Source organism: Atractosteus spatula, chromosome 12, assembly GCF_055471065.1.
Source record: "Atractosteus spatula isolate fAtrSpa1 chromosome 12, fAtrSpa1.hap1, whole genome shotgun sequence".
Taxonomy (NCBI): Eukaryota; Metazoa; Chordata; class Actinopteri; order Semionotiformes; family Lepisosteidae; genus Atractosteus; species Atractosteus spatula.
Window position 1 is genome coordinate 37,352,062 of NC_142717.1, and position 26,465 is coordinate 37,378,526.

At 36.9% G+C, this 26,465-nt stretch overlaps 1 protein-coding gene across 1 annotated transcript in view; it reads right to left on the bottom strand.

Moving 5' to 3' along the window:
* The window catches only part of LOC148822998 (regulating synaptic membrane exocytosis protein 2-like), a 55,975-nt gene that overhangs the window by 17,579 nt on the left and 11,931 nt on the right, over nt 1-26,465 (bottom strand). Inside the window, exons 2-6 of the mRNA XM_088928599.1 lie at nt 23,887-24,842; nt 10,024-10,232; nt 6,597-6,716; nt 2,126-2,225; nt 564-687 (exon numbers count right to left, since the gene is read on the bottom strand). Coding sequence (XP_088784725.1) covers nt 564-687; nt 2,126-2,225; nt 6,597-6,716; nt 10,024-10,232; nt 23,887-24,842 — 1,509 coding nt within the window. The remainder of the gene's footprint in view (nt 1-563; nt 688-2,125; nt 2,226-6,596; nt 6,717-10,023; nt 10,233-23,886; nt 24,843-26,465) is intronic.

The following is a 26,465-nucleotide window of genomic DNA, read 5'->3' on the forward strand; positions in this document are numbered from 1 at the left end:
GGGCAGCAGTATAACTGCTTTTCATTTTTGTATGAACTGTACTGTATACCTGAGACTAAATACCTGGTAAACTAAAACTGATGCAAATATAAAGGTGAAAATCATATTCAATAAACATAAAACATAAATTGTTTTTTTTAATTAATTAAAATCCCATTTAATTTTGTATTGCTTTACTTCCGTGGAAAATCTATTCATTGTTTCATGATCGTTTGGGCTTATTTCTGAATATTTCAAGTGTTCTTACATGTACAGTACATTTTACTTGCAAAAATTCAGATTTAATGAATTTGCCAGCCGCCTTTAACAAAAGTGACTTACAATCACTTCTGGTCAAGATGCAATGGGTGCATACTGTATAACAGCAGCATGAAGACAATAAGCACTCTAGAAAACAATACGTTCTGGCTGTTTTATGGTTGATGGTGTTGGGGAATTTTAAGGTGGTACCTACTAAAAAAGTTACATTTCATTTTAAGCATCAAATAGTAATTTTCTAAAACCATTACAAAGTCGTCGTCCCCCCCCCATGTTCCTTTCCTCCAAACACATACAACTCTTACCCTATTGGTCGTGAGACCAACAGCTCCACTTGAGGTTCTGGCTTGGATTCCAGAATTATATTGTAAACTTCTTTAAAAGTAGCTCCTTGCAATTGCCTCCCATTCCATTCTAGAACTTGGTCACCTAAAAGGACAGCGGGAACAGAACATTGAAATTGGACACCTGGAAATAATATCGCACATTCACTTCAAAAAAGAGGTTGGTAAATTAAGAAATAAGACGTGTAAGACGGTCTTTTGGTATTGTGATGCAATCTGAAGAGCTTTTTAATTTAATCAGGGATTGCCTTATGAATACATTGCCTTATAAAGAACACAAGAAAGGTTCCAAAGAATAGGAGACCGTGTAGCGCCAAATTGCTCCTTTGGTGGCTGGTAGCTAATTGCTCTTATTTATTTCATGTAGCCAATTCTTAAAAGGGATCCAGGGTAACAGTGTCAATAACATAAATTGGTAGCTTGTTCTGTACTTTCACAACCCATTGTGTAAAATGATAGCTTCCTGATTTTAAAGCACGTCCCATTAGTTTTCCACTCGGGTCCTTCTGCTCATGTATCACTGATGGTCACGATGAAGCAATGACTTCACCAATATAGTCTCTGTTAAAGACTAAAAATATTCAGTTTTTTTTTTTATTCTGTCTGACAAGTATATTCCTTTGAGCCTGGAAATGTATCTACTCACTTTTTATGAACACATACAGTACCAAATCCATATGCTTTTGTAACAGTGGTAACTAATATACAATATACAATAACAGTACAGTTGTATATTGAATATGATAGCCGTAGTACTGTGTTGTGCAACTTTAACAATAACATCACTTGATTTAAATTCTACAGTTATTATTATATTCCCTAACATTCTGTTTATCTTTTTGGCTGCTCCCCACATTATCTGAAATATAAAAATATCGTCTAGAAATTTAAAATGATGTGCCAACTTAAACACTCATTTCTTCATAAATATATACTGCCGTATTATATCTGCAGTAATTTAAGGATTTTATTTTCTACATGTACAGTACATGCAATTGTCTACATCAAATGTGTTCCAGAATATACAGTAGGATCTTAACACCCAGAAATTCCTTAAAATAACATATCTTGTCTTGTATCACATACTGTAATTGATCAATTTAAATGTTTCTTTCAAGTGAAACTGGGCCAGTTCTCCTTTCAAGAAATTTCAGCCTGACTGAGCAAAATAACATGTGAATAAAATAAAACGGGAATGCACCCCTTAAAATTCTTTGTTTCCAAGTATCATCTGAGACACTATTGTTTTTAACATTTTATTGATAAGACGATGAGACCTGTATGGTTTGGCTGGAATGATATGCATGAGTTCTCCAAATGCCAAGCAATCCAAAATTCTTTCTCTGCTAACTTCTAAATGTGCTTTTTTGTCTCTGGGGAGTATAAAATTAACCTAATACTAGTGCACGTGAGTAACAGTGCACATGAGTAACAATATCTCTTTAGTGTTAGTCAAGGTGAAAGATATAGTCGCTATCTACACAATAATTTGACTGATGCTTCTGGAAGAGCAATGGCCTTACCTGGTCGGAGGTGTCCAACAGTATCTGCTAGGCTTCCCTTCTTTACCTTTGTAATAAAAGCACACAGTCTACCAGATTCTGTCATCTTTCCCCCGACCACCTGTTAGAAACAGAAACCAGGTGTTACATCTGTATAGCTTAAATATCAAAGGAATCACATGACACTTCAAGACTGCAACAACAATTAAAATCCAAGGGGAAAACGTACAGCCAAAGTTTTAGCAGGAACTAGAGTTCCTGCTTAAATTGGAAAATGACCCATTGGCAAGAGCTACTGTACATTGGAGTGACTTAATAATTAAAAAAGAAATAATGTCCTTGAGTAGCCCAATCAAAATACTGACTTGAATCCTACTGAAAATCTGTGGAAATATTTTAAATACAAATGATACATAAAGTTTTATTTTTTTTTTGTAATTTCACAGTATGGGACAACATCTAGGGAAACTTCAACAGAAATAACACTAGAAAGAATAAAGGAAACATGATCTCCTTATTTCCAAATGAAGCCTGATGAAGACGCACTATACATAGAAGAAATTAAAACCTTCACCAAAGTATACTGTAAATATATTTTGTATTCATTTTAGTTCACAAAATGTTAATTTAGAGCAAATGCAATAAACAGCATCACCACAGCTACAGTAGGTTAATTAATAATTACCTTGGGTTTTATTCACCTTGTTGATGTTAGATTCTTTTAATATCTTCTTTAATCAGTCCTATCAGAGCTGTGATAATTCTGTTTCCTCCCCCCCCCTTCCATTAATCAGATTCCTTATTAATTGAAACCTTTTCTTTAATCTTTTTTTTTACATCCAAAATTTTCACGTTACGACAGCTGCAATACTTCTGCTTCCAGTACTTCAGTGCAACTACTGAGGAATAACAATACTTGCATTTTGGAAAAGGAAAGAAGTACCTCTCCATGGTTCTGAAAAATATACTTGTTTAACCTGAAGCATTTATATCCATAGGCTGATTTCCATTATGAGCATTATTCAAACAAATCCCAATTAATCATAGCTGCACCAAACATACAAAAGGAGATTAGGACATCTACAAAATGAAATGGGTTTATATAACCAGTATCTAACTGCAGAACCTCTGCTAGCAGTGCCGCACAGGAAGAAACTCATACATAAGCAGTGACCAGATACAAATACGCCAATTCAGGAAGCTCATTCAATCAGTAAGAATTTTCTCGTAGAGTTCCTCTTTATTCCTTGTGTTTGTTTTCTGAATTCATTGCTAAACATTAAAGCAGTTTGCAGGCATTCAAAAACCACTAGAAACAGCATACAACATGGTATGTAATAAAATATCGACAGCCAGTACATTTATATCACTTATTGTTAAACAAAGAAAATGGCAAATATATTTATGACTTTAAAAGTACTGTACATAAAATCTCCAAAAAAAATGTAACCCCCAGTGTCTAATTCAATCACCCCCCCCAAAAAAATTGTACTGTATATAGAAATCCTTCATTTATTTAGAATACTGTCACAAGAGAAATCATTTTTAACAAGAAGGGATGCAATAATACCTTGTCATGTACCATGTATTAAATAATTTCCTTATTTATTCATATAGTTATTTCTTTCTGAGTTAATGATCATTTTGTTTCAAATTAATTACAGATTTGGGCTTGTCAGAGAGACTATTGCAGAACTTATTGGATTATGTTTAAGTAAAATCTTTTTGTACAAAGTTAAAAATAAAAAACACCACATTTTTTCTCAAGTTGCTTTCCCTTCTCCGTGTTATACATGGAGTACTTGCCCCAGGAAAAGCTATTTTTGCTTACTACTTACAGAAGGGATTTTGCAACAAGAGACAAGGCAACGGTAAAGTTATTGTTAGATCTCTTGTTTGAGGCATCTATCTGGCAGTTTTGACATTGAATATTTAATACATACCCAGACACCAGAATAACTATGGCATGCTTGGTCCAAAATACCTAGTAGTGTGTATAATATTTCCTTATTTATCTGCTCAATGCTAATGTTTATCTTATGTTTCATTTCTTCTACATTCAAATACTTCTGTTTAGATTTTATTTTTAAAAAAGGATTGATTTGTTTGTATTTCAGTTGCTTTTTAAGTGTTTTGATCTTATATTTTTGAAAACATTCATTTAATACATATATAAATACTATATATATGTTCCCTCATAACAGTAACACTTGTAAATTAATTTACCGATAATCACACTTGGGAACTAATTATTGTAATTATTGAAGTAATTATTGTATGTAAGATTCTACTGAGCATACCAAAGAGTAGATTGCTAAATATAAATAACTCATTTTAATCTATAAATTAAAGCCTTTGCTGCCTTACATGTTACATTTTGGAGAAAGCAATATCCTATTGATACATGAAGAATTGCACTTTAGTATTTTTTTACCTCCAAAGTGACATAGTCAAATTAACCCTGTGTTCTCCCCATGATTAAGGATGTACAGTAGTATTATACTTTATCATTCTATGTATTATTCTACCATGGTGCATATTCCACTCTTTCCTAGGGAACTCCTAGTGGACAGCATATCACTGCTGCTCAAGTCTAGGAGATGTATGACCTTGATTCCTATGCAATTATTCTGTGGAGAAATGAGAAGTTATGTTTGCCTTATGCATTGTGCAACTGTTGATTTCAGCCACTGATGCTGTATTGTCCCAGTACGCTATCACCAGATAGTCAGAGAAAGTGAAGAATTGAGAGGTAAATATGTCTTTGTGTCATGGTTGGTTCTGTTAGGACAGTAAGCCCTATTTTCTTTAGTTATCACCATAATCTCCTCCTGCCTGTGGTAGAGGAATCAGGAGAGCTTTGTCAAAATTTCCCTCTGGCTATAAAAACCTGGAGAAAGTGATCCTGCAGATAAAGCATCACTCTACTCAATATCAGACTTTGATTTTGAGATAAAGCAGGCTTTTGCAACTCCCAAATGTGTATCAAAATGAGCTTAAAGGTTCATCATCATCATCACTAGATACCACAGGTGAACAGAACAGTATTCAAGAGGACTTAAAATCTTGACTCTTTCAAAGCAAGATGCCCCACGAAACATCGTGGCTCATCCAGATCCCCAGCAAAACAGGCAAGCCTGTAGACTGTTTATCTACAGATAAGATCTACCAGTCTGTGATGGAGATGTTGTTCAAGCTTGAACAGTGTCCCCACCTATCTTCAAGAACTCTTTGTCCAAGTGGGAAAATGATGGCATTTACTCTAATTCACCTGAATGCTCAAAATGCTGAGGTGCTGTGCCACAATCCTGGAAAACCCAGAATCATTGGCCATCACGCTTACAGCTGCTGGAACTTCAGCCAGAAAGGGCAAAGCTCCAGCAGAAACTTGTTTGTCAGGGGTGAAGTGAAAAAAGCCTTCAAGCAGCTAGACAGGCTGCTACTGTATAGAAGGGCCTTGGAAGTTTGTCAACCCCTACTTTTCATGAGTGATGAAGGAGTCAATAGAGGGGAAGCATGCCTCCCTCAGTCTCCACTTTCTGTGTAGGAGGACCATGATTTACTGGCTAAAAGTAGCTAGGAGAAAGGCAGCAAGACAGAGCTGAAAAACTAATAGCAATACTAGAATCATAAGTATCAATTATGAGAACCAAGAACACTATAAAATACTGTTCCCTGTGCTGAAAAAACCTGGGAAGCATCACAAGAAGATTGCCTGTGGGGAAGTATCTGTAATATGAATTATGTTGTTTGTGTGGCTGAGATATGAGAATCTAAGGGTCTTAAGGTCATGCAATTCTGTACAATACAATTATAAGCACCATTTCTGTATGAAAAAGACAAGAAAACATTGCTAATGGTCTTTTGTTAAAATGGAACTTGCTATTTTAGGTATTTTCTTTTGGTTTTTTCTCTTGAGAAATTATGCAAGAAAGGGTTACTCTACATTTTTAAAAATCTTCTTGTTTGCTGAGATCAAAGAAACAAATTACAACCGCCCACGCATCTGCAGTGAGGAGATTTGATTAAAGAAGTGATGTTGCAGCAGGCAAGTTTAAAATGAGGAGGAGTCCTATTTCTCTGCAGCAAGGACTACAGATTACAGTCTTGATCTGATTCATAGAGACAGACGTAAAGCCTTACGAAAACCTGCAAATTTTCTGAGCAAAAGCCAACAAAATAAGTCATGAGACAATTAAAAGACAATATGTTTGACTTAAACGACTTGAACAATTAACAATTAACTAACCATAAAATGAACCAAAATTACTATGTAAGAAAATGGTGCGTTCTCCCTACTGTAAAACATGCAATGTGTCCTTCATTGACACCTTAGGAATGAATGCCTAGGCTGGTCCTATTGAGGGGCAGGGGGGCAAGCCGTTGATTATACAGTAAAGTACAGTAAGATTATAAATTGCAGTGTGTTTAGCATGGTTACAGTTTTGGGATTCAGAATTTTAGAGAAATATCTGAAAAACCTAGTACTCACCTTCAGTCCAAGCAATGCTCCTGAGTCTCTAGGCACACTACCATCTTTCAGCCTCTTGTTTAGTAAAATCCGCCCTATTAAACGGTCTCCATCTTTGGATGTCTGCCATGTCACAGGGTGCTATGAGATCAGAGCAACAACACATTTTTATATTTTGCAACAAACAGATGTTCTATCACATTTCAAAAGAAAATGAAAAAAATGGTCCACACACCATGTGAATAAACATAAGGATGATGACACAAACTCTTGTACAAAAAAAAGCAACCAAAATAATGGTTTGCTGAGCTTGTACAGCACTTTATAACAACCATGTCTTTGTGATCCATTTTATTTTGCAGTTTTAGAAAATAATCAATATATTGTACATGCCTCAAAGAGTATGGGTTCCAATGTTCTTCTTTTATCATAAAATGTACTCTAACAGTAAGGAGGGACAGCTGTACTTCTTGGCAGGCTTAGGTTTGATTATGTACAGTATGTGTAGTAAAGTAACTCAATAATGAATATGAATGCATTTCAAAATAGGAATGAATGATATTACCACTTTTTTTACAGTGACATTTTATGGGTCATACAGTATGTGGTGCTCTCAGCATTCAACTAATCCTGACATCCTATTGGTCATCTGGTTTTGCTGACAAGAGGTGGACAGGAGAAGTAGCAAAACAATGAAATACTGTAAAGGTCCCTTTCTGGCTGTCCAGTTAATACATTTAGGATCCTGTTTTATCATTCCAATGTGTAAAATACATCATTTCACCACATCAAGGAACAACTTAACTGTTGCCAGATATCTTTCTGTAGATCACAACAGAAGTACAGTGTAATCCTTAAGACTGACCTCAGCTTTCATTTTCTGTCAACCAGATTTTGCCCTCAGAAGAATACTTCAGAACTTGTTCCATGTGTTGAAATGTGTTGAAATTGTTTTTAACATGTACAGAGCGATGATGACTTTCTGATTTTGTCTCAACTGAAAGATATATTTTCCATGTTGAATAGAATTTTAATTAACTGACAATTCAAAGCAGGCTTCCAGGAATTAGGTCGTGGGAAAACTGCTCCAATCGGAAAAATTCCACCAAATCACAGTGCAAACTGTATATACTATACATCCCTGACACTATCGTCATTATTTGGTTTTGAGAATCCGTTTTTTAAAGGTATATATACTGTACTGTAGGTAGAATTATAAAATTTAAGATAACCGGAAGTCAGAGTTAGTGGTATATGCAACAAGCAATAAATGAAACAGATAACCAATGCAAATTGTTACTTTTAGTAACCGTTAAATAATTTGTTTCAAATGCAAATTCTATGAAGGCTTATGAGTATTTTAATCTTATTTTAGTAAACTGAAACACAGTGATTCCAGACTATTTCTTTACTATTAAGAGTATTACTTGAGAAAAGCTAGAAAATATATAGCTATATTGGTGATTGTTCAATATAGTATATTTATCTAGGCTGGCTGTTGAAGGTACTGTATATGTCTTTATTGGGAATGCATTGAAATCATGTACAATTATTTTGAAGGACACTTTTTTATTAAATGAAAAGGCATATAAAGTACTTGCAATGTGAAATATTTAATTTGCATAAATGTGACAAAAACAATAAAATGGCAAAAATGCTTATGAGAATAATAAAGCAAAATGTTTAACTATAGTGTCTTGTCTTGAAGCACCGTTTAAATAAATCTGGTGTTTGAAAATACTTTATTTTAATATCAGACGTACAATATCTTTAATTTTCTCAAGAAGTGATATTTGCTCTTTGCAAGAATGCTGCTTAAACTAATTTTAGATTAGTATTAATCAAGAAGTAGCTAAAAATAATTTTAGAAAGGTGTGAGGCGTGAGGTGTGATTAATTTAGGCATTGTGGTATTATATGTGAAGACATGTTTATTATTAAGTATGTTTGACAGATGTATTTCATAGCTACATGTTCCAACCTCCAAACACAAGAAAGGTCTACAAAGCAACAAAAAAATCAATTTCTGTTTTGAATTGGTTAGAAAAGACTTCTAATAGCTCAATCTGGTAAAACTTCTGCCTGAAGAGTAGGAGTGGTTCTACATGTGCAGGTTACAGGTTCATACTGTACATAGCCTATGCTAGTTTAGCTTCAGATTGTTAGTTTAAAAGTACTGCAGTAATTTGAGTGGAGACCACTGGGCAGAGCTGGCTTTCCAAAAACAGCATATGTGAAAAGAGGGAGATGTGCTTGTCCTGTTGAGGACCACAAAAGCACGTCAGAGAGTTTACATATGCATGACTCCAGTTTCAAAGAGAGATAAATGTTATGTGATTGTCAATGTCAATCCCACATTTGATTATGCACAGGGGTATTCTAAATCAATAAATGACTGTACCTTTTTATTTTTTAATAAAAGCACAGAAATATTTTACAGGCATTCATAATTGAATACATGTAATTCCTCAAAAGTCGATTTCTGATCATGCCTTGTTTTTATTTACTGAATATAAAACATTGCTATGACTCCATAAAGTTTTTCAGAATCAGTGCATTTACTTCATAATCAATAAAAGAGACAATTCGTTTCACTACATACAGTAAGTTAAAGGCCATTCTGTGCCCCACAGGCTAAGCAATCATTTTAAAATAAACTTATGAAACTTATATAAAAATTAACTAGGCACAAAGAGTTTGTGTAATCATGACAATTTGTAGGGCAGTGAGTGAATTCCATGCATAAATCCATGCACAAAAAACAACATAGAAACTCTCCCATTTAACCCACTACTGTATCTACTGTATATCCTACTGGTCTATTGTCCATGATGAACATTGATACATTTAAAGTGAAACAGAAAAAAGTGGATGGCAAAAATATTTTCAAAGGTTTGATGCCACACGGATTCCACCAGTAAGCCACAGCACAGAAATGGAAAACAAAGCATGACAGTGGAAGGGAAAAAAGAAAAACATAACTTTTTCTGTGCAAAACAAATCTAATCTTCCCTTGTACTCTGTGCTTGATTTTTACTCAGTGGATAAGATTTTCAAAAGATTACTTGCTTGGGGGTGTGGGAGAGGGTTCATAAACACAGTGAAGGACACCAATCTGGGTGAAAATTCAGACCCTGAGATACTCAGATGTTAACAACACAAAATACTAAGAAAGACTAACATGCAGCTGTAGGACCAAACATTCCTGTGTGCCGCAACAAACATTATTTTGTCTTTTATATTTAATTGCTGCCGGAAAGCAAACAGCAAAGCAAGCAGAAGGTTACCCACTTCCTCCTTCAACAACACCCTCAAAGGGTGCTGCTGAAATATCCCTGCAATAAAACCATAACTTGAAAAAAAATCTTTTCTAATTACAGTTAGTGACAGAGAGCAAATGAAGACCAGATGAGTAGGTAAAAAAAATGCAGGCTATATAGTCTCAGTACCTTATCGCTACGGCTATGCTCCTCGTTAAGAGTTGTGCTACTGCATGAATCAACGCCCGAGTCTTTAACCTGAGGCTCAGACCAATCCAAGTCCTCTTCCAATGAGTGGCCCCCAAAGTGCACCATTTTCTTTAGTCTCTCAGTTAAGGTGTTTGAGTCCGACAAAAATGCCTGCTCACTAGTTTTTCTTTTTCCCCTTTGACTGTCCCCTACAGGTGTGGGATAAAAAAGAAAAAAAAAAGAAAACATGCAGAGGTGTAAATAAAACAAAGGAAAAGTGAAATGACAAAGGAATCTGTAAGGTTAAGGCTCCGCATGTCTCACCAAAGACATTGGGGAGGCCTCGCTGCTATGCCAAGATGCATGGTCCCACCAGTTGCCATCCATGTCCCCTGTGAGAATCAGACACACAAGAAAGTACAGCAGAGGACAGGTGAGGAAAGGACAGACCTACAAGACACTGGCATGTACACGTGCTGTGCACACTCCCCCGGACCCTGGAACACACATAAATAAACAGAAGCTCATATCTTCAAGTTGCGTACCGCTGCCTCCCAACTTGAATAACCAAGACAAACACCTTTCAAGTGAGAAGAATCAAGAAGAATGTTTATCTGAACATAATTCCTATTGTGATACCATTGTTTGCAGTAAGACAAAAGAAAGAAAAGTATAGCACTAGGGCTCCGGACATCCTGCAGGGACCTACAAGAAGTTATATCAACACACACCTGCAGTCGCTTTTAAAACAGATCTCTATTCCAGAAAACATTGAAGAACATAAGAACTCAAGGTAGGTCACAGCGATTGGAGGCCTTTCAGCCATTTGACCCATTTGGTAGTTGATTGTTAATTGTTCCAAGGATTTCATCCAGCTGTTTCTTGAAAGACACCAGGGTATCTGCTTCAACAACACGTGCCCCCTGTTCTTCCTGAAGAAATCCTCTGGGTTTCAACATTTATCTTCATAAAAGGGAAATCCATTTTAGGCTCCAGCAGGAAATGTTTTCTCATACTTAAAAATGATTGCTAAAGACAACATTAAAAACAAAGTTAGTATAATTACTCCGTACCAAGATACACAGTATTTGTACATGGCTCAACTATTAAGTGAGATCTGGTGGAGACAGATACAGTATTATTTGTAATCTCAGAGACATCAAATAATTCCAGTGGTTTCTGGTTACTTTTATAATTTCTCATAATTGTATATTAAAAATACTCTCTGTTACTGGCATCATTAGTGAATACTGTCTCCTTTTATAGTTCTATAAAACAGGCTACAGGCTATAAAGGCCCATGGGGGAATGGAGGGGAAGGGCCACCTTTTTTCTCAACCATCCAACACTGGAGGTGGAGGTGATGTGGTCAGCATCACGCTCCGGCCGGCCGATTACCCCCAGAAGGATTAACCCCCAGTACTCATTGGGAAAGCAGGCTGAGTGGACCTGGGAGCCATCTGGAAGGAATTAGAGCAAGATACATCACTTGCCCCTACCTGGGATTGAACCCGGGACCTTCCGGTCAGGAGCTAGACGCCCCTGCCACCTGAGCTGCGATGGATTCAGTTATATTAATTGTTGAAATAAACTAATCAAGAACCTGAATGAAAAAAACACTACACTACATACCAAAAACACCGCGCATGCAATGTGATATTAAAGGTATGCAATTTTATTTTCCACCACGCCTTCTCCTAGTTGCACCGACACATGTTTGCAAGCACTTTATTCTTTGTTCTAGTAGCTTAGTCCATAAAAGGGAAACAATCAATCAAAGCAGCTGATTGAAAGCCATTCCACTAGTCTTTCACCCTCTCCCATCTCTCTTTCTCTCATTTGTTGGTTTTATTCATAGTTCTTGCTCCTTTAAATACCATTTTCACAGCATTTTTCACCTTTTTTGAGAATTTGCCTAAAGAAGATAGATTATCGAAGAAGATAAATTTCCAAGAGTTTTCATCAATGGTTTTGACTGTTTTAGAGTTATATTTGGTGGTTTGAGGAATAGTTTCAAATCCGATTACCGGAGGGCTAGAGTTAGGATTAGCATTACCACACTACGTAGACATTTCGTGAGCTCAGTGCTGTGTGCTGGGGCCCAAGCAAACTTTATAATGAGTGATAATTTGCTCCTATCTTCAACTGAATTTTCGGATAGTTTTGGCTACTTATATTGTATAATGCACCGTTCAGTAATTGTAACCCAAAACTGAGTCAGATCAAAAACCTGTTCTGTTGTGTAAACTCTCTGAATTTTGTCATTTAAAGTGCAATTACAACTATAACTGCAGTCAACATGTAATGGTTCTTGTAACCCTTACCTGGCCTAATATAATTTTCTTTGTAAAAATTTGTTTCATGCTGCTAAGGAAGACATTAAGCTACATCAGCTTTAAAATCTTAAGAATTACATAAACAACTATGTTCACTTTATACAGTATAATAATTGAATTACTACCCAAGCCTGATAAACAAAAGACACACCATATACTGTACTTCAATTTAGAGTCAGAGAAAAGCACTGATCTAAAGTTTTGGTGTACCAATAAAAAATCAGGATAGGGAATACTCAATATTCCCCAGCAAGTGATGGATGTCTTACTGTGGGACTGGCAGAATAAAGTCAGATGTGAAGGGTAAAACAGCCCTCTAACAGATCTGTTTTAATTCTACCAAGCTCTAAAGGCAAGCCCAGCAATATGTCATAGCACAGGTGAAAAATGCTGGAACCAGACACCTCCCTCTTCTATGATGATGAACAGTAAAAAACTGAGATATGGAAAATCTGAAATCAACACCAAGAACTAAACAGACACTGCAAAGTCATAGTGATCAAAAAGTAGAGGAACATAAATCCAGCTTTTCTGCTACTCATGCTGGGTCACAAAAAAAGAGAGAAAACAAACATTTCTCTTTAGGTCCTGTAAGTAAGTGCCCCACATAATTGTATAGCTATCCTTAGACCATTATTTTCCTGTGAGTTGTAGCCATTGGGACTCACCACATTAAATGACTCCATTTTGACATGTGTGGGATTTTTGGGATGTGGTTTATTAAGAATTTCAATTGCAAAATGCAGGTCCTTCTGTCAAAGAGCTGTGTACAATAAATGCAATGATACAAGAAGGAATAATACTGTGTAGCTGCTTATTTGAGGCTTACAGAAGTGAGCTAATTAAAGGCAGTGAAAGCATATGAACCTGAACTAAGGAAAAGAATTCCCTTTGGAAGCAGAGGTACCTTGTAAAAGGTCACGCAGTGCCACCGGGAAAGAATCTATTTAACTTTGCAACATTAGCTTACACTTTGCAGGCTATCAGTCTTAATGTTATCAGACCTAACTAGACAGTTGTGTTGCTGTTTCTGGCTTTTTGCAATTTAGGCCATGTCATCTACAAAAATGTAGGATACTGTGAGGAAGCCAACAACTGTCTCCTTCTCCACATCTGCAGCATAACATATTTGATAAAACTGAAGTCAAGGGCAAAACCCAGTTTCCCAAGGCCATCGGTTACTCTCATAAGAATACATACTGTACTAGATTTGAAGTGGAATTCCAGAAGCTAATATTTGTGTTTAATAGTCAACACTGATATAATGTTAAGAATGACATTTATCAGCCAGTTAGACCTGTTAGATGGATCTACTGTAGGATCTTCTCTGTAAGCTGTACAAGCACTAGCTTTTTGTGGGCATATCATTCAGCACATTTCTTAGTTTTAATCTAGTATTATTTCTAATTTGGCACTTTTCTTGCTTCTTCAGGAATTAATTCAAATTTGGAATGTATGGTCATACTGCATACTACAGTACATGAAGGCTGCAAAGCCCATGTGAAACAGCCACGGTTACAGCTACAGGGAGATGAAGTACCCCTAAAAGATTATTTGTGATACATGGTGAGAAGCAATGGTTTTCCTTCTAAAAAAATACTGTGAACACCTCTCAAATTCTCTCTACCCCATTTCAAGAAGTCAAAAACTGTTCCGGTGCACAGAAAGGCAAAGTTGCAGGTAAAGTGTGTGTATCTGGGAGACAGAGAGGGGAGAACACCCTGGAGAAAATAAAATGATTGTACCCTATATCTCACCTGGAGATTCTGAAGTCTTTTTGATGTGACATAAAAGCTGTCAGAGAAGAGCTATTAGAGAAAAAAAGGGCCGAGGGCTTGACACATACATTTCAAATGTTCAGTTGTAGAGAATTTTCAGAATTAGATTCTCTGTACAAATCATGAACAACAGGAAAGTATAGTTTATTTCTGCACAAATTTACAGAAACATATATGTATCTTAACAGGGAACTTGCATCTTTCAGGTAGGCAATTTTTTTTAAGAGCAGGCACTCACTATGAATTATGGGAATAATTAGGAAATAGCACTGTCTGTATCACAATACGAGTAAGTAGAACTGTCTAGGCAGACATCTGAGCCTCTTCTTGCACATACAATCATGCATGTAGTTAAACGTGGCAGCCACACACTACTGTTTTGCCCATATACAGTAGCTTATCACTGTGACAGATTAGTGACATGGACATACAGTACTGTATACACAGTACACATATTATAAGGATAACCTTCTAGGATTATGGTTATTTAGAGAGTGACTCAGAGAATACAGAGACATAGGGTATCATGTTTTTTATTAATACTAAAAAGCCACAAATAGTGCATTTGTATTTAAAAATTAGCCACAGATCCAGCTCACCATGACATACTGTATAAACTGCATAGTACGACAGTCCACTGCACCACAGAGCATCTACAGCTCACTCCCTTCTTTCTCTTCATTATCTATTGAAAGGGATTCAGGTTAGCCTAGTAGAAAACATGTTGCCTCATAGTTTATTAACAGTGGCAACCACAAAATGGTCTCTCATCTCCAGTGAGGTGCTGTGGTTTAGGAGCAGGAAACTCATCATGGCAATAAATTGTGAGCATCAGCAATCTGTGGCAGCCTCACAGTTTGCTTGGCTCCATGTTGGCAAACTGCTGATTCAGGAGAACAGCAAAGGCAGTGCAAGAGTTCACAGCCAGCAGACTCTCCATCACTTTGACAACTCAATAAAAACCTGTGTAAACTATTAATTGGATCATTAATTATTGACGCTGTTTTTACTACGATTTGGTCAAACCCTGAAACGGTACAAAATATTGTACGTTTTAACACACATAACCTCATCTATTGTGTTTTGGGTAAAACAAAGTGTTATGTGTTGTCTCTGTAACAGTAAAATAATGATTTACTTATGAGATGCAACGCTAAAGTCTGTCTAAATGCTTTAATCAACATTTTAGATAGATATTTTTGTTATGTCTAAACTAATTTGACAAGTTCAATACAGAATAAAGAAGAGAAAAGAAGAGAAAAGTGTATCAGTAAATCAGTCATTGTGATTGTCTGAAGCAGGTCTTAAGAAAAGTCCAACATCAAATATTTCATGGAATTAGTAATCACCATATAAAAATTAGTTTGTCTTTTTTGTTGTCTTTGTGGATGAATTGCTTATATAACTATTAGTTATAATAATCCAGACAAAAATAAAAAAATGATCTAAAAAAAATTAACCTTTAACTATTATATCTGAACATCAGCTGCTGTATGCAATAGTGATAAAAAACTGATAAAAAATTATTATCTACTGTGTTATTAGAACTACAAAAAATACACACTCTGCTCTTCATGATTTTACCTAAAACTCAGTAATTTTAAAGATATTGTATTTGACAGGGTACAGAGGACAGATAAATTGGAACATAAATGGTACAAAAAATTATTTTGGATAACTGATCAATCAGGATTTTCTTACCACAGATTATTCTATACTGTAAAACTGTTGTCCCTTAAATATGCTTCAAACTTGCCATTTCTGCTTCTCGTGTCCTTGTAGCATTTCTTACATTTGTAAATATACAGTATATAAACAAGATTGTGTTATGCTGTTTGATCTATTTATGAATATAATAGAGTATACAGTACATATACTTAAAGGAACACCTGAAGAAACTCCACAGCTGGAACGTTGTGTCTCTTTTTCTTTTCTTTCAGCAAACCTTTACCTGTTCCATTGCAGCCTATGCTTGCTGACACAGCTCCCTACTCATACTTACACTTAATGCACAGTATGACAGCATTTCAGTTTTGCTGTATTTAACCCTCCAAAACAAGATACATGTGAGTTTTTCATGGAGTGAGGAGCCAGTGCTGCAACTTATCTGCACCAGCTAAAGGTCAGGCAAGCATGCAAAGACATTATTTAGTTGTATTCTCTGACCAGCTAACCAGATGCACTTCTCCATCTTTCCTAGATTTTTGCTTCTGCCAGACTTATTTTACATCCTTATGGATGTCCACTTATACAAAAAAAAGTTGCAGCATTTTTTTTTATTGAGAAGGTATTTAACAAAAGACTGCATTTTAGTATGATGCGTTTTGTCAAGTTCTTTGTAAGTTCTCTGGAACACAGAGAGAAAGTGCTATGGGAATATTTGAACGCTGCATACAGTACAGTACCTGTAACAACAGAACCTTAAATAGGGACATTCAGATTACACCACTTATTATCTCTGTGACAGTACAAATAAAGCCCCCTCTTCACAAAGCCAGATATACAGTACAGGAGTTTTTTTTCTTTCTTTCAGTGTAATTTTACATAAAGGCAGAGTTCAAAAAGTAATATAAAATTATTAAATTCACAGCAACCTGCTAACATATACAGTCCTTGTTTTCCAATGAAATTTGCAGAAACAAAAAGTTCTGCTTGAGCAGCATCTGAAAATGCAATGATAAAATCCCATTGACAGCAAAGCAGAAGCAGATTTCCAATGTTACCCTGTAACACATCATCACATTCATCAAAAGTCATCACTGTAAAGACCATCAGCACGCTGTGTATTTAGTACAATACAATAGATTTGCAATGAACAGTATCACAGATCCATTCAGCAGATGGTTTTTGATTTTGAGTGGCATGCAATATTTTTTGGTAAGCTGATGCTGATTCCAGATGCTAATTAAGTCATTCTGTTGATGCACAGGATATTTCTATCAGGAATTTCTCATGCTGAAGCCATTGCAGTCTGAAAACTTTCACACAACTGGATATGATGGATGTGAAGGTTCTGGGCTAGTATGGTGCCTCACAGAGCTTTAATGTTAGCGAAGCACTTTCAATAATATACAGTATAACTATAAAGAAAACCTTTGGGTAGATTCAGCTAGATGTTATTTTTAATATTAATTCTAAAATTGAAATTAGCGCACATCAATTTGTCACAGTGGGATAGATGTAGCTTTTTAGGATTGAAAAATAAAGAGAGGTGGAGTAATTGAACTCTTGCGTTTTTGGAAAATACTGCATTTAAATATCTTAATGTACTGTATCATAATGTGTATATTTTAAACTGCTAAGATAAATAGGTAAAACTGATTACATACAGGTGGTATTTAATTGGAATATTCTGAGTACAGTAAAATGTACTATAAGTTTCAAAAAGGAGCAAAGTCTCAAAGTAAAGCAAGATGCATCTACAAAATCCTAAATTGTATTTCATTTACAGGAAAAGGGCAAGTTAAAAAGTAGGATGTTTAAAAGTAGAAACATTACATGTTTAAAAGTAGACAGTTCTTCAGGTGTGATACACCTTGTGTTTTCTTATTTTTACTTTTCATTGGGGAATTAACCTTTGCTTGTTCCTTTGTGGCTAAGGGATGCTGATGCAGCTCCCCCCACTCAAACTTCTATTTTAAAAATGCTCAGTAAATGGCACTGCAGCATAATGATGCTCAGATTTTATTTTCCAATGTACAGAAGTCCACCTAACAACATGCCACTTCAGAAAGCATCACAGACTCCACCCATTTACTTTAAAATAATGTAGATCTGCTATCTGCTGTTACATTCTCTGTGCCTGCAATATTGTACCAATCGGGATGGGAGTCCCTACTGGCTACTGGAATTTGTGCAGAAAACCATTTCTTTCTGTAGCACAGCTGCTATGAGCAGCTCTCTTAGGAGTCAGCTGTACCAATAAAATGTCTTAATTTGGTCTTTTTAGCCATCTACATCATTTTCTTTTATTTTTTAGCCATCCACATCATGTAGATTCTGTAACCTTTGTATCTTATTTTGAAACTCCAGCTACTGTACAGTTTCGTTCTTGTTTTGTCCACACGTGAAAGATGTTTGCTTTATTGCTGTCTGCGTTCCTTCATACTATACCCGAATACAATTACATTATATGTGGAAAGGGATGCTACAGTATGACTTTATTGGCCTGTAACTATTTTTTGACTAACATGTGTCAAATTAAAATGGCACAGCAGTATACATACACACAGTATATATACAGTACACAATGCTGAGAAAAGATGTGAAACCCCACTACAATTTTGGAAATTCCAATTTCTCACCATGATACCTACAGTATGGTTAATCAAGACCAATATTTTCTTCAATAAACTAATTGTTTTATTGAAATGTTTTTTAAATGAATTGGTGTATGCTGTAGAAAAAAACTGAATAATTAAGAGTTAGTATACTGTATGTGAAATCATACAGTATGTGGACCCCTAGTTTACTTAGCTTAACTAAAAGGGTAACTGAAATCAGATCGTTAATTGAAAATGTCAATGTAATGGTCATCAACTTTGTGAGTCTGATCTTCACCGTACAGGTTAATGGAAATGCACCATGCCATGATGAAGAGACATTTCAAAGGCCCTCAGAAAAAGAGCATTTGATACTTCGCAATTCAGAGAGGGCTACAAAATAATTTCTATACACTTGGGGCTCCAACCATCTGTCTGGCAGACAGTCAACAAACAAAAAAAAATTTCAAGACCAGATTCTACACACTTGTTTGGTCTGCTAAGATCTCCCAATGGTCAATTTGGATAATCATCCAAAAAAGCCACAAATAACTCCCGAGTAATAGCTAAGGACCTGCAGGACCCTGCAGGACATGCAATGCTGCCTCAGGACCCAGAAAGGTTACCATCATTGAAAGAAACATTAAATCAGCATCAGCGCCGGATTTTGGTATTCATAGACCTTGGGCACTTTCACTCCGAAATGTGCAAAAAGAGGGGTAAACGCCAGCTGCATGATGTCGATTGACATGATGCACTTTAAACTATTCTAATGCTGAACCACGTGATTGATGGAGCGATTCGAGCGACCGTCACTTCGATACTTCTAGTTTCTAGAATAGCCGCTAGAGAGTGTATGATTATTGATTTGGAACACCTAGAGTCAATCGCAAGCATGTTGTTTCAGCTCGTTTTTCGTTAGTCACTAGTGTTTCCCTCCTTCATAGGCCCTAAAAAGTTCGTAGGCCCTAGACACTTTGCCTACACCGTGCCTACAGTGCCTAATGGGAAATCTGGCACCGATCAGCATTGTATCAGTAAATGTTGGAGAAGAAAGTCAGGCCATCAATTCACCAGCTAAAACCAAGTCACATAACAAGAGAATGATCCTAAACAAACAAGGAGATCAACAGCAGAATGGCTGAAGAAGAAGAAATGTTGCATTTTGGAATGGCTAAGTCATAGTCATCCAGAACTAAACCCAATTGAAACATCAAGGAAAGACATGATGAAGGAAGGTGTTCCTTGCAAGGAAACCCTTAAATATCACTGATGTGAAGCAGTCCTATAAGGAAGAACGGGCCAATATTTCTAAAAATAATATGATATGACTGAGAAAGAGTTATAGGCAACTTCCAGTGTAATTAATTTCTGCTCAAGGAGGTACAGTACCACAACAGTTACAGCATCTAAGGAACTTATTCACACAATGATATTTACAGTTGGATTAATTGTGAGTTAAATAATTTAAATATATCCCATGTCTCTGTGCTACAGTATATGTTTAATCAGTTTATCTTCATTTATTATTAAAGGTTTGTCAAAGATCTACGGTAATTATGTTTTAGGTTTAAAATATGATAGAATTCAGACCAATCTAGAGAGTCCATGCGTGCTTTTCTCAACACTGTATACTGTATGTCTCATATGAGTCAATCTTTTTGTCTGCTATTATTTTATTGTCCTTTACAAGATTGTTGGTGTGACTTAGTGAGTAAGCATTTGGGATCATATCCGACCAATTCCTACTGAAAGCACTGCTGTTGCACCCTTGAGTGAGGTACTGTACCCCAGCTGCTCCAATCTACCCAGCTATAATATACAGGTATAAGATGAGCATTGCTGGAGAGTGATCCTTATGACGAATCAGTATCCAATTCTAGTCCACTTAATGCCATAGAAACCAGAATGATCTCTGGCCTGATGAGCTTCTGTGACTCTAGTCTGGATGAGAGGTGTCCTTCCCAACTCTAAACAACTCTAAACAAGGATTTGATACAGACTTATCGCTGGGTCTAGTGTAATTAAATACATTTAATTTAGAGCCTAACAGGCAAAAAGTGCGGACTGAAATACATTGGAGGCCACAAGTCAATAGAACTGGATGACTTCAAGGCAGAAAGTCAAGCAGATGGATCTCTAACCTGATTAAAGACGTTAACCTTGTTTTTTTAGTGAAGAACCTGACAATTTCATCATGCTGATCTTACATAATGAGGACACGTATGATTTAAGGGACTGATTTGAAACAGTAAGGTAATTCAATTTATAGCCTAAGCAAGACTTTCTGAGAACACAATGTTTTAGCACTGAAAAATGAAATAAAAATATTTTTCTCTCGATAAATATTCCTGGTGAGACTTGGAAGACATTTGTTTAACAAAAAAATCCAGAACCCACAAGAATTGAATTAAAAAACAAATCTGTTATTGACCTTACTTTGTTAACATATTTTGCTACTGCCACTTCATGCATTTTTCAACAGCTAGTTTATTTCAAGTGAAGTCCTATTTTTGGGGACTAAATAGTCTGGGGGCTTTTGGGACTGCTACTTATTTCCACTTACTATACACACTCTCAGGAAAATAAGACCAATGATGGTGACAAGCTACACCTTCTGAGAATACATTTTCTGGGGGAAAAAAAGTGTGTGAAAATAATCTAAGACCCAGAACACAAGTTTAATGATTTTTCAGATGTTTTGATTTAGTTTTGTAAAATTTGAAAAATCAGTATGCTATAATTTTGGAAGTAAGGTGGTGCAAAATTGCTTGAGAGAGTCTGGCCAGTAAGCTTTTCTAAGGTCAGCCCTGAAAGCGTTAATGACATTTCCTTTCAAGCGTTTGTGTGTGTGGGGAGGTGAAAAATCATTAGTGATGGATAAGTTATGGATTAAACAAAAACTGTCGCAGTGAATTGTGTACAGATGATAAAATCAGAACAAGAGAAAAAGAAATGTAGCACTGACGTTGCTATTTGCTGGGGCAGACTAGCAATGCACAATCTTGTTTTATTCCTGGGTCCAATTAGTCATGCAAAACTTTCAGTAAGAAAACAAATAACAGTACAAAGCAGAAGATATAAGCTTGTCTTCAGAGGGAGGCAATGAAAACAAAACCAACATTTTTCTAATTATTTCTTTACTGCAAATAAAGATTAAGTTGATTGAAAAACCCAACACTCAGAATGTTTTTTTTTTCCCTGTACAGACATTAAAACAGGGAAGCCCTAGCATTAATAATTAAAATTCCGTTTGCTTTTGTGATGAGGGCATTACTGGTTACATAATATAGCTCTACTATTCTCTCTAGTTTTCTCAGTCTGCTGTTGCCCTTTCATTATTGCGGAATAGCCTTCCTTGAATGCACAAGGCGAAAGGTTCTCTTTTCCTTTCATCATTTGACATGGCCAGGTAGCAGCGTGTAATTACAGGTTTTGACAACAAAATCAATTTGCAATTACAACGGCAGTCAGCAGCATTAAGTTATATAAACAGAAAGGTTTGTAGAGTACTTCTTATGGTTAACGCTGCTGTCTGGAAGAACCTTCTAATTTAACCTTTCTTTTAGCATGTGCTTTTTCTAAATGGGGGGGAGGACCTGCTTGTATGACACCAGGCGTTATACTGTATACTGTACCCCATGAAGATCACACTAGCTGCATTGTCTAAAGATAAATGTAAAGGGCTTAAATTTGAGTAGATTGTAAAACATGTATCTTTTATATCTGTTTTTTGGGCTAACGTATTAGAATAATGGCAGTAATTGTGTGTATATTACTGTATGTGTTATAGTGTGATTAAGATTCAGTTCCTTTTTTATCAAAAATGAATCTAGTGATCAGTTTTACATTGAGTCATAAAAGATACTGCTTTAAATGGTGCTTGTTTTGTACAATCCAGCATCTGCCAGGGAAAAGGATTCATTAGATGTTTAAAGCAATGACATCAGCACTGAAATAAAGCACTATGGATAGTACTCTTTATGCAAAAAAGATGATCTTCTCATAGCCTCTGGAACCAGCAACTTAAAGGGAAACTAAAAAATCAGGAATGCCACTGAATGCTGATAGTTGGGCTGATCAAACTGAATTCAGGAGGGAACGGTGTAATTTCTTTCAACCTGTTAATCACATTTCCTGTACTTCACTTAATAAAATATGCGATACTGACAATAGTTAAAATACAATACTAAAGCAGAATATAAACTCTTTTCCAATTACCATTATCTCTGAAAAAGTCATGGCAGATTAAATCAAAAGATGCTTTGCTGTTTTGTTTTACCATAGTGTACCCATAATATCGGACTGTATGACTGTTGGAAACAAGTAGTTTACAAACCCAGGTATAACAAATGAAGCCTGAAGTCATAATATCTGAACCCTTCATTACCACAGCCACCTGATGGCTCATATTTAAGTTTACAACACAAGCCACTGTGACAGCCAAGGAGTTGGAGGGGAAAATCCTTGTGAACCTAAGAGAAAGGATTAAGAAGGATGTTTGCAAGGTGGGATTCTCCACTCCGAAGGGGCAATGAAAAGGACAGCGGACCTTCCACAGAGGTTAAAGGCTTGGGACACAAGCCATCCAGCTCGAAACAGATGCTGTGAATGATCAGACAGTTTAAGAGCCAAACAGGACAAGCCAGGGGGTAAACAGCAACAGAGGGCAATGAGCTATCAGAACTGTGAGTGAACTGGAAGGTCAGGGAGGAGGGTTTGCACACCTCTGATGGCTGAAATGAACGACGGTTTAGAGACTTGTGCATGATAGTATACAGTGACATGTGTTGCATGCAATTAACTTTGTTAATATACTATTATTCAAATTTATTTTTGCAAAAAATATGCCACTTACAAGTGATAGCAGTTACAGTACCTTAGTAGTTATTTCTGTAGTGCATTGAAAGGTCTGGTAGCAACTTAATACATTCACCAGACAGTTAGTTCATCTTGATACTACCGAATCTAACAAGAGGTTAAAACATCTTTATCTAGTCATCTTGCAAATTAAATTACAGAGATCGTAACAAAGATAAAGTAGCCATTTTCACAGTTTTCACTGTGCTTTATAGTAAATTCTACATGAAAATAGCCCTTGAAAACACAAAGATAACAACAATCACTTTGAACAAATCCTTTGGTGTTAAGGATTATAATTCACAATGGGATACGGGATATGAGAACAAGAAAAAACAGCAATATCAAACAATTGTGAAAAAAATGTGAAAAGTATTAGTCACACAAAATGCAGGTATTGTCAACTACTGTAGTTAAGCAGTGCAAATGAATGATTTCAGTTATATACAGTAGTTATATGATAGTTATATACACTGTATAGTCTCCAACAAATTTAAGCAGCCTACAAAGAGATTAACTCTTATACCCCCCCCCAGCTCCCAGTATAAGGAAAGAAAATTAAAGTTTAAGGGCACAGAGTTAACAGAACTCATCATCAAACTCGCCCAAACAAAAGGTGGAAGCCTACCTTTCTCACTCACTGACTCGCTCTCGATCTCCACGTCATCACAGCTTGTGTACTCCGGGGTGGTGGCTAGTTCCTCCTCAGAGCTGCTAAGTGACACCTGCCGCATCTTGCCTCCCTTTTTCGTTTTGTGCGGCTTTGGCGGCGGGGGCCGGATGGACTCAGATTGGTCGGAGCTGAGCGAGTCGTTCCGCAGCATGGTTTCCATCTTTTCCCGCTTGGTCTTGCGCACGGCGGAGCTGGGGTCCAGATGATGCGGCTGCTGCTGTTGCTGCTTCCACATGGTATCCCCCCCTCCCCCGCGCCGCATATCCCCGGGCCGCTCGCCGAGCACAGGGCTTCGGCGTGGGGTGGGGGGGCTGTGATTAGAGGTCCGCTGGCCAGGACTGGGAGCTTCTCGAGTTCTCTCCATAGAATAGGAGCGCTGGCTCTCCATGGGCATCCGCCTCTCTGTAGTGGAGCGTTGCCGCGACTGCCGGTCGCCCCGCGTCACAGTCCCCTGTGGCTCGTCCAGCTCGGTGTAGGCCAGCGAGACGTCGCTGTGCCGGCGCTCGTGCCGCGCTCGCGAAACCTCAGCATGGATGCGCATCTGCTCCTCGTAGGGCTGGGGCTTGACCGGGTAGCGGGCGAGATTGGGGTCGCTGCGATAGCGGGCCTGGTATTCCTCCTCCCGCTGCCGCTGCCTCTCGTACTCGCTCTGCTGGCCGTCCAGTTCCTCGTCGAGGGGATACTCCTGGGACCGCCGCCGTCCGCGCCGGTCCCGGTACTCCCCCCGTGCCGCCTCTGCATCCTCGTACATCCGCGAGCCCCGTGGTACCCTCCGCGGTTCTCGCTCCTCGTAGTCGGATGGTGACCTGGGCATCCCACCATCCACCGGGGCATACTGCGAACGGTCACCCCTCTCCTCCCTTTGGTCGTATTTTTGGTTTGGATCCCTGGATGCTGATGGGCTTCTTTTCCTGCCAATCAAAAACAAAGACATTAGTTGAAAACAAATGGGAAGGGAGAGTGTGCAACGATGATTCTAAAAAAACTTTAAAATCAAGGGTGAACTCTCTGGGCAAAAAGTCTGGTCAAGGACCACTATTGGCTGTTCAATAGTTAACGGTTATTGTACAGTACTTGGCCGCAAAACTATGCTCTTTCAACGCAAAACGTCCTCTATTTGTTCCATTTTTTTCAAGCTAAACATAACTAAACACATACTGTAGTTCTGAATTTCCATTTAAATATTAAAACATATAGCATGTTTTTATTGGTGTAATTTATTGGATAATTTATTGGATATTCTGTTACATAAGGCCAATTACAAAAATCGATACTGAAAGTTGAACATTTTTTTTCTGGAAAATGTGTCGCAAAGCATTCATGATTAAGATATGCTCATCATTAAAGACTTGCATTATTATGCTGTGGCTTAGGTGATTCAGTTTTCTTTTCGTCACAGTGTGCAAAACCAGGAAGAGAAGCGCAGACTTAAATTAAATGCGTAACTCAAGATTAACACAGATAACTACTGAAGGCCTTGGTTTCAGGTGGCGTAGTATATTGAAAACAGGGTGCGCAATTGTATATATAAAGAAAGCAAATAAAAGTGTGCAATAAACATTGATTCATTCACATAGTGATTGAACAACCAGAGCCTGGCTACAGTGCATCTATCCATGTTCTAACTGCTTTATCCAATACAGAGTCAATGGAGAGCCAAGGCCTATCTCAGCAACCAACAAACACAGGCACACAAACACTCAACAGTGCCAATTTTCCCAGAAGCCAACTAACCTATCAGTATGTCTTCGGACTGTGGGAGGAAACTGGAGCAACCAGAGAAATCCCTCACAAACACAGGGAGAACAAACCAACATCACACGGATAACACTCCAGGAATTAAACCCAGGGCCCCAGCACTGCAAGGCAGTAATGCTAACATCTGTGTCCCACCCCTGACTATAGTGATTCAAAATAATAGCATAATATTAACAGTACTAATAGTTAATAATATTTAATAATAATAATACTATAATTACATAGTAGTGCTGTATGTTAAGTTTAAAAAGACAAGGAAAAAGATTGAGTCATTAAGGAAATAATTCAATAATTAATTTGAATAATTTATGAGCAAATGGTTGTACAGTAATTCTAATCCATTCTTATACTTTTCTCTATATAATTATACTGTATTTCTTTATCGTTCAATATACAATTTCAGTTTTGTCCCCTGTTCATAGAGTAAACTCAAATCAACACTTCACAAAAAGAAACTATAGATGGCATTTTATTAGTTATGTGTGTGCTAATGCCAGGTATCATTAACTGTGTTGCAGATAAATAACACACTGTGAAAAATGTTTTCATGTGGAAAGTTACTTATAGTAACTGTAAGACTTTCTTATATTCAATTTGTACATAAAAAAAATCAAACTTCATTATAGTTCTAACAGTATAACACCCTTTTTTAATGTGAAATGTTAATGTTCATTTGCTTATGTGCTGCTGATAAACATACACAGAGCTTGCACACACATATTTGTGTGAACTACACCAATTATCTTTGGAAGTAAACTTTTAACTTTTGAAGTGGC